This window comes from Halyomorpha halys, unplaced genomic scaffold, assembly GCF_000696795.3.
Source record: "Halyomorpha halys isolate HHAL.00 unplaced genomic scaffold, Hhal_1.1 Scaffold674.1, whole genome shotgun sequence".
NCBI lineage: Eukaryota > Metazoa > Arthropoda > Insecta > Hemiptera > Pentatomidae > Halyomorpha > Halyomorpha halys.
The window spans coordinates 563,636-573,749 of record NW_027106114.1 but is presented as its reverse complement, the minus strand read 5'-3'; the positions used below and the strand labels follow the sequence as shown (position 1 = coordinate 573,749).

Sequence of the window (10,114 nt, the reverse complement as noted above, 5' to 3'; positions counted from 1 at the left end):
ATAAAGTTCTTGAAAATTAAGACTAAAAATAAAAAAAAGATTCTTTGTGGAAAATGATTAAGATAAATGATTTAGGTTTATTTTTTACTTAGTTTTTACTTAGTTTTTGGTTTTTTTATAGGTAGATTTTTTTATACCTAGCAATTTACGTATGTTTTTATAAATGTAATGATCATCTAAAATGCAGAACTTTGTTGGTATAATTTCTTGTTGCTCATAAAGAGATATGTGAATATGAAGAAATTGTTGCCCTGTATAATAAAATTTATTATAATTTTTGCATTTTGTTTGTTTCTTTTTTACTAAATAGCGAAAAAATCCATGATAATTTATTCCATAATTATGTATTTATTTATTGTTAATTCTAAGTAGAGTTTAAGTTAAATGATCTCAATTAATTTCATACAATTAAAAATAGAATAAAGATACATCAATTTATTGTTTTCTGGAGGGGGTATGATGAAGTATAGTATATTGCCTTGAAATGGCCCAGAACAGCCATAGGTATCTGGACTAGCAAGATGAAGCATATTCTGGGTGTAGGTTTGATGACTGTATTTCTACTCTTAGCTGGGAAGGTAAATGATATGATGCATTATATGTATATGGAATATGCACTGTAAGATGACTTTATTTTATTTTTTTAAAAAATCTAGTCCTTAATATGTGTCATTGATGAAGATTAAGTATTTTTGTTACTCCAAAGGCTTTAAATTTAGATTTATTTAAAATTAATTATGTGAATAGAAGACAATCTCCAATATTCTGACACAGATATGAGGATATGAATCTTTAAATGTCCACCATTTCGAAACTAAATGGGAGATAATTTTAAAATAAATAATAATGCTGAAATAATTCAATATTAGCTAAAAGTAATAAAAAGATCATATGAACTAAGCTGGGGTTCCACACAGAAAATTCAAGTTTTTCAGTTTTTAAGGAAGTATAATTTGTCCTTGTTAGAAACAATTAGAGGTAGGTTTCAATAGACTAAATGATGCAGAGGTTTTTAATTTTTTAAAAATTTTGTGGGGGAGTAATCCAGAGGAGGGATGGCATGCATGCATCGCATATCCTATTTGTTGTTTTATTTATTTACTACTTTGTTATTTTTTATATTCTAATATTTGTTATATAGGGGAATTTGTTGATAAAATGAAATGAGGGTTGTAAAATGGGGGGGGAAAGAGAAAAAAAAGGAATAAATTGAAAAGCTTGTATTTAGTTTGTAGACTGATATTAATTGTAAAAGAATACTGTGGGAAAAAAAAATGTTATCTTTCTATTATATTGTATCATATCAAAAAATGTAATTTATTATGTCCGATCACGGATTGATCAGTATGCTGTGTAATGTAGCAACCCGATGTATTTGGGCAGCATGATTGAATACATTTCTTTCTCCTCTCTCACTTAATCTTGTTTATTATACTGCAATTCAGAATTATCTAACTTCAATAGTTTTTTTAGTTGGCGCTTTCTAGTAAAAAACAAAACAAAAAACGCAAAACTTGAATTTTCTCTATGGAATCAAACCATAGACCATATGAATTTTGTTGATTTTGAGGTATGGTATGATCTCTTTAAAAAACGAATCTACTTACGCCACTAAACCTCATTACATACCACACTTTTTGGCAAATCCGGACTCAAGTATAAAACAATCCCATAAGAATTTTTGACTACATTTATAGGAAATAAAAGCTTATTAAATATAGTAAAACTCCTAGTTCCTAGGGGTGGGTTATCTTTAGTCCAGCAGCAGTCCGAGAAAAACATTCACTACTAAAGTGCGATTCATGATGATGAAAAATAATTAGGCACACAAGGCCTTTTACGCTAGATTTAGATAGACCAAGTAATATTTGGTATGTAAGAAAATTACATCTACTTTACGTTGATGCAATTGGGCTTAATTACCTTTAATAATTTTTAAATTGTGCGGAAATAAAATTTACTCGGTTTTTCCAAGAGTATTATTGTATATATGAAGAGTTAAAGCGATTTAAGAACAAGCATAAAAAAGTTTCATTAACCTCATGAATGGGATCGGTTTTGGCGCTACAGTCGGTAGCTACAGGCTTTTTACGATATTAAGTAGCCATTATTGCACGCTGGGTGCCTGATTTAGTACAATTACGTCAGAGGCTTAAACCCTTAAAAAATAAATAACTGAAAAGGTCCAACTGTTCAGGAGCTAATTGTGATTCAGACATATAAACCAATGTTGGAAGACGTGCGTTTTTGCCTCAGAGGAACCAAGAGTTTGGAAACTGGAAATAAAATAAAATTGAAAACTACCCGAGGACATCAATCATATTTAAGGGTGTTGCAATGAAAATTGATAATTATAAATATTAAATTCTTTGCATAATTTGAATTAAAAAATTTAGATTTTGTATCACCTTTCAGAGTGTAGCAAACTAAAATGAATGGAGTGGTATAGTTGTTCAGGTTTAGATATTGGATTGAGTCTAGTTACCTCCAAAACAAATGAAAACACATATTCAAATGTTACAATTACAATATAAATAACTGATTAGGATATTATCAAGCATTGTTGATATTTGATGAAGCAATGAATTTTCATTCGAGAACATTGAGGCAAATGGAAATAAATATCACTGGTTTCAAAACGTTTTTCTACGACTGTCTTAACTAGAGACAAGATTTCTGTGCAGTAAACAACCAAACAACCAGCAGTTGAAAAACCAAAATCGAGTATTAAAAACTCATAATGTGGATTTAACAACCAAATCCTGTAATAATTGACTTGTTACTGTATGATATCGGAAACTTACCTAACTTTGTTTAAATCAAATTAAACTCCCTAAATACACTCCACATTGATGCAAACATATATAAAACATTAAACTACTCAGATTAAAAACCTAAAATTTTATTCTTAATTGAAAAACTATGAAGAAAATAATTGTATTTAATGATTTTTAAATTCTTAAAAATACCTCAATTTTAAATTATAGAAAAGTATGCACTATGTAGAAAGGAGATTTTAAAACTCATTGTAAATTCCTTTTATAATTTCTTCTGAAATTTCACATAGCATGTGCTTCCGCTTAGCTTTTCAATAATATATTTACGTACGAATATTACCATTGATCAAAAAACGAAAAAAAAAATTGAAAAGTTCGATTAAAAGTGTTCAAGTATATTCCATATTGATAAAACCAATTAATTTTTTGTTTGATTTTTATTTAAAATAATATCCATTGATAATAAAAAAAATATTGAAATACAATAAGACTGAACGTTTTCAATAATAAGCTTATTGTAGGGATTTTTTCATAGCTACCTGTAAACTATTCAAACCCTTTAATACTATTCAAAGAACATTATACTTATGTTTCCTTTAGGATTCTTTGAATTTACTTGTGTGCACTACCTCACATTTCGACAATTTTAAACTATGGAAATTAGTAAAATGAATAAATATTTGTTTACTTACAATTACATACCTATATGTGAAAAATATAAGAAATTTTGTTTAAGCATTAAATTTTATACAACAGAAATTAAAATTTAACCCAAAAAAGAGTAAAACCCGCAATTTTGTGCAGAAAAAACCCAAAACGTACAAAATTTTGGTTTAAAAACAAAACGTGCAAGATAAAATTTGTGTTATTTGGATTTCTTTTCCATTATTCTAATTTCTGTGGAGGTATAGTGGAAATCGGAGTTAGGGAACAAAAGACGCAATTGCACGAAAATCCGGTCTCAAGTTAAAACCTTTTTTCAATGAAGTCCTTGAATGCAGTCCATGGAGCGTCTAAGTAATCACAAATAAGATACTCAAGTGTCAGTTATTAAAGAAGGATTAGTGTTTTTAGCAGTATTCTATTGTCCCATTTCAAGGTAGATATTACGTAATGTAGTAGTAATAATACTATTTGTTTAGTTCCAGTAGTTAGTGTCATTCTTCCTCTCCTACAAATTGTATTATTTACCTTATGTATACAGAGTGTATAAGGCCATAAAAAAACTATTTTTGTAAGAATTGTAAGTAAAAAAGTCCTTATGCTAAAAAAATAAATTTTTGAATTGTTTTAATTCTTAATTATATTTGTGAAAAATCAGTGTTTTACTGATAAACTGAGAAATTACTTTCTGTCAATAAAAAGTTTTCATATTTTCTATTTATTATTGTTTGATCTACTACCATAAGAAAAAGAATTAAGATTTTATATTTTATATTTAAAATAATAATCACATATCTTTGGTATAGGGAAGAAGTAGTCCTAGCCTGGGACACACGCGCAATGCAATGGGTGGTTATAACATGAATTATGACTCAGAAGAAGAAGCAGCTTCCTCTTATTTGGGAAAAGACAGTATATTTAAGTATTCAGTAAGTTGCAATAAGTAAAGAAAATGTACTAATTTCCTCTTCCTCATTTCATTTATTTTGTTCTTATAAGCTATTTTACCATTGTTATAAACAGCTTCAACTAACATTGGTATTGGTATCTGATGGGGGAACTAGTCCAGCAAGTGGGCCTAGTTGCTAAAATCTGGCGGCTATCCAAGGTGGAAATGTCAGGGCTGCCGAGAAATAAATATTAACTGCCCCAGATGGGAATCGAATCTACAAAGATCTGAACCCGGCGCTCTGGAACCTACGGCCAAACCCATCGTCACGTTCCTTTTCAATTAACATACATAATATTCCTTGAATTGAGGTCTGCGACATTAATTTTTAAGAAAATGTCTCATTTCTCGAAAACAAGAATAATACTGGCGTATTTTCAGAGGTACTAAACGTGAATTGACGTTTTTAGATAGTATAAAAAAAATAATAATAAAACTTAAAAATCTTGCTTTCAATGAACTATTTTCAAACTTTTAGAAATTTTTATATTGAGTAAAAATAAATGAATAAACCTTGAAACTTATTCCAAACACTTGTTATGGCAGTTTGAACATAAATTGTGAGTTTAAAAAAAAATGAACTAAATTTAAGGGGATACCTTCCATAGTTATCACGAAAGTGACTGCCGCGCAGGGGTTCAACTCTGATTTCGTAGCCAAAAGTAAGAAAAATTCATTTTTGTAAGGTGAACTTATTGTGGTAGAAAGTTCTCTGTATGAACCGGCTAATAACAAAAACTTGTTACTACATTAATGAATTAGACCCTATGATTGCGGATCCTTCTCAAAGTCGACAAGAATACTGACAAATCGAGTTAGTAGTTGATTGCACCCAAACTGAGGGTTTTAAAAATAAAAATTTTATCTATTCCCTTCTAGATGGAAAATCGTACATATCGTAGATAAGTTGTTTTTTAATTTCAATTCTGTAATGAGTGAGTAATTTTTATTTATTGCCTACGGGAAGTTGAAGTTGTTTTGGTGGTGGCTTCCTCGCACCACAAGGCACCGCCGCGTTTTTAAAAATCAATTATGTATCTCTTAGTTATGTGTAGTATCAGATGCTTGTTGTCTGCAGATTTTTGCCAAATACTAACTAATTTTCTACTAAAATCTATCCTAAACTAATTTTCGCTAATTAGTTGTGTAGATTTTAACTGAACTACCTACCTCAATTAAAAAAAATATGTATGTACAAGTACTCACACACAAAGTTGTAATTCTTAATTTCTCATTACTGATATCGTTGACAATTTCGCTATTAGCCTAATTTTTTTGCATTTATTTATCACTATCTTGATACAAATTAAAAAAAAAAGTACTTTACTATTGGAAAGTACATTAAACTTACCATGAAAATATTTGAAAGCTCCTTAAAAATCTAAATTCTGAGGAATGGTAAAGCTCTCCAACTCTAAACATGTTTGAGACCAATTAATCAAAAATGTTGATGGGCTAATGGAAAAGAAAGCAAATATCAATTATGCATTGTTAAGTACTTTTAATATTATCATCTGAGGTACAGAATTCATATGCGAATATCTATAATTGTCATCCCCTCCTTTGTGATGAAAATGTTACAAAGAATTAATACTATTTAAACAAAATCAGTTAAACCAATATTGGATAAGATTTGAAAGCTATAATTGTATATTTTTAGGCTATTATACGTTCTTGATAGAACGTATTATAACTTTTGGCAACAATTTTGGGGTTTCTGAAGCAATATGCGTGGTCTAAACTCATGTTTGAGGTGAGAGGGTGTGTGGTCTGACACAAAACGTTTTTTTCTCAACCTCCTATTTTATTTATTTATACAATTACAATGTTTAACAAATATATTTATACATACAATTTACAAGTTATTTTCCTACTTTTACCCTTGGGTATTATTAGGATAGGGTAAGGATTGGCATAGGGGTATTATTTTGCCACTTAGTGCCTTATATTATTTTTATTATTTTTATTTACTGAGTGGGGAGGGACCATTCTGCTGGCCTGACAAAAAACAAGTCCCGCAGGGTCTAGTATGACCCTCCCCGTGGTTTATCCCATCAGTCATGAGACATCCCAGTTGAAGGTCAGTAGCCCTAGTTTTAAGCATCTTAAAAATGCAAAGTTTATGAAAGCATTAAATTTTATTCATGTTTATGATTGTAGAAATTTACAGAAGTTAGTAATGAAGGCACAAATGATTTTATTTAATATTTGTGTGTATTCATGAATATTAATATATTTAAATATTTTTTCATATATTTATGAAGGGTTATCATATAATTTGATTAAATAAATGTGTGCTAAGTACATAGGTCATCCTTACATTTTATCTATCGACTTTTACAGCATTTGATTGTAAATAACGTTCTGTGAATATGACACACACATATATCTTAATACATTTTTTGGTAAGAATTTTAAAAATATCTCATTATAGGAAGCAAGGAGCCTTACATATGTTGAACTTTGGCACTCTGCATATCACCAATAAGTGAAGCTAAGCCAATATATATTGTTTAATAGATGCTACTTGAGTTCTTTTAATCCTTAAAAACAATTGATAGCTTATATTAATGATAACTTAGGTGGTTGAAACTCAGTCCTAACCATACTCACTTTATTGAGTACCATAGAGTTGAAAATCATGTAATTCTACGTGGATGGGTTTTCATGGGACTGATTTTTCAATCAAAAAATCTTTTGCTTCAAAATATAGATGTTAATTGTTCTCATAATTTAAATTGGGCCGGTACTTAGTCAAATGAAACTAAGTTATTGCAAACAGTATATTTATAATAACATGATAAACTCTAATTTAAACTAATTTATTTTTTTATGTTTTCCAGCCTCAAGAAGAGACCATAGCAAAAATTTTAAAATCTTTTGGATCATGCCAAGCAAAACACCCTCTTAGTGCTGGTAGGATATTCATTAATTTTAAATATTTTAAAATAGAAAATAGAATATTAGACATACCAACAGTGTATATGTTGAATAAACTACCTTTGAAACTATTGATGAAGGGAGTAATCAAGTCCTGCCAAAAATTAGAAAATGTTGTATAGTCTGTGCCCAGAGATAAAATTATAAGCATTCTCCTCATGTCATCACAGTCAGTAAATTCTTTTATTTAATGAAAACGTGATTATAGATTAAATAATTTTTGACTATTGAGTGTTTCTTTTTAAATTTTCCATCCTGAATCATTATATAGATTAAAATCTGGTGTGGTTTGTGTTTCAGAATAGATATTTCTATATTATTCACTGTGACTAATATGGTTTTCCATACTGACTTTGCTAATGTTTATTTGATAAAAATCTATCAAACTGGTGAAACGGAAAAAGGCATTGCAAATGGTCTTTCCAATATAAGTTTACCTCGTGCTAGAGTAGACATTTAATTTATGAGTTTTTTATCATTCCTCATTGTCTTTATCTATTGAATTTTTGTATTCTGAAATCTTTGGTATTCCAATGGTATATAATATGTCTATATTACCACTATCGTTTCCGGTTATGCAGTTTGAACCTGGAAAAAATATTTTTGTTCTTATTTCCTTAGGTTAATTTAGACATTAGACCCTAAACTTGTCTAGATCTATATATATTTCTAAACTTATATTATATAATAATCAACTTTTCAAAAATAAAATTTTAAATTTAATAATTATGTTTTTAGATGAATTAACAGCATTGAAAAATCAAGATACAGAAATGCATTTTTCACATGATGCTAAGGTAAGTACACATTTTATTTTGTTGAGAGTATGCAACTTTTCTTGAAACAAATATCAGTAAATCTAATTTCATAGTAATATTTATGTTTATAGCATTCCATTTATGTAATGACATTATTTTATTATAATTTTTTTCAGTGTTTTTTCGCCTGCATGTTCAAAGCAGCAGATTTGGTAAGTACCTTAAAAACTACATTTCAAAAATCCTCTAATTCATATTATCCAAACTAATCCTACATAATATTATTATAGATAGTTATAAAATTAACTATAATAAGGAAATATAAGGAGCATAATAAAAAAAAAATTAATTTATAATAAATATAAAAATAGCAATTTGTTTAAAATAACAAACACTAAAACTGTGTTAATTGCTTTGTTCGAAGTTGGTATCTATACCCATCAATGGTATTTTCAGCCACAGGCATAGTGTAGCCTAAGAGGAGCTCCTAGGGCTATAGACCCTTCCAAATCAATAAAATGCTATGAAACGCATGATCTGCCCATGATATACGTTTGCATAGAAATTATGATATTACAATTATTTCTCAATAATGATCAGTTGCATTACAAACAAATTAGTTATATACAATAGGACCTTCTGCTCCTGCCCCTCTCATCTCTCTTGAAGTTAAATCCTGGCCACAAAAGTATTCATAGGATAATTATTAACAAACATTGACAAATTGCTAAGCTATGGAATTAATTTTTCTTCCTGGGTTAAAATTTTATATGATTGACGAAAATATGTATATGATTACCTAGTTACAAATAATAAAAAATAACTGTATATTAAATTTATGTGGGAGTAGGTAGCTCATTGGTAAGGCACTGTGCTACTTGCTCCAAGGACCCGGACTCAAATCTGACTGTGGCAGATTAATGTTTACCTTAATCCGGTAAGAAAATCTGGCGGTCAAACGTGATTCTGACTAAAACACCTCCTAGCACAACTGTTGGTCTAGTAACAGTACATCCTTACAAAGAACTGCATCCCTAAGCCTTCATGGGTTGTAGCAGTAGAGATTTTTTTTTTTATTTGATATTAAATTTATATATTTTTCAAAAATTTAATGTGAATTTAAACCACTTAATTTATAGTTGAAAAATGGCAGAATCATTCCTGAAAATTTGATTGAATATTTTAATGAAGATTCAATTGGAGTAAGTAATTCAAGGGAGATCATTGAATACTGTAATCAAGAAGGTAATTTAAAACTTATTTACACTTAACAAATTATCATGTAATCGATTAAAAGATTTTGATGAATTTATGCATTTTTTTTCTAGTTTCTGAAAGTGAACCTGATCTATGTGAATATGTTTACAAAATGACCAAATGTTGGACCAAGAAGATACTTACTTCCTAAAACAATTTCTCAAGTAACATTTATTAAAGGGTTATAAAACTGTATGGATATAAAATCTTTTTAAACACTAAATATTGAAAGGAAATATTTATTTGACATGTACACAATGAATAAGAATTTAAGCTAGAACCAGATAAAAACAATTGTATTAATAATTTTTAATAAATAAAAAAAAAATGAAACAGTCTATGTTGATAATATTGTCTATTTTTGTATTGTGAAATTGTTGAATTTTAGTATTTGTGAGTGGTAATTAAATAAAAATTGAATTCACAATATATTAAGTGTTTAATGAACAAGTACGTTTATGCTTCATTTATAAAATATGATTATGCAGTTGAATTATATGACAAATGAAGTATGACACATTGCCAACTCAATCTATTACAAATTACAGACAGCGTGGTTATTTAACTGCGACCACTCTGTGAAAACCTTCTTCCATTATCCAATATTTTAACAAATTCTTCAAAAATACCATGATAAATGGTAAAATAAATAATTTTTAATGTATCTCATTCAACCTGAGATAAACAAGTTAAACCACACAATAAGGTTAAATTATAGCATTTTTTAAGTGTTACAGTCTGTAAAAGGTATGGTCTTCAAATTCATGCAG

At 28.7% G+C, this 10,114-nt stretch overlaps 1 protein-coding gene across 1 annotated transcript; it reads left to right on the top strand.

Annotated features, from left to right (window-relative positions):
* Positions 1-450: 450 nt before the first annotated feature.
* Positions 451-9,773, top strand: LOC106685261 (uncharacterized). The gene is made up of 7 exons (XM_014427827.3): positions 451-578; positions 4,247-4,369; positions 7,233-7,305; positions 8,068-8,126; positions 8,264-8,299; positions 9,227-9,332; positions 9,416-9,773. The coding sequence occupies exons 1-7, from the start codon at positions 522-524 to the stop codon at positions 9,493-9,495; spliced, it is 534 nt and encodes a 177-aa protein (XP_014283313.1). The 5' UTR covers positions 451-521; the 3' UTR covers positions 9,496-9,773.
* Positions 9,774-10,114: the final 341 nt, after the last annotated feature.

Coding starts and splice junctions, on each gene's coding strand:
- LOC106685261 (XM_014427827.3), top strand. CDS start 522: ATGAAGCATATTCTGGGTGTAGGTTTGATGACTGTATTTCTACTCTTA. Junction 7,306..8,067: donor AAAACACCCTCTTAGTGCTG/GTAGGATATTCA, acceptor TTATGTTTTTAG/ATGAATTAACAGCATTGAAA. Junction 8,300..9,226: donor TGTTCAAAGCAGCAGATTTG/GTAAGTACCTTA, acceptor CTTAATTTATAG/TTGAAAAATGGCAGAATCAT.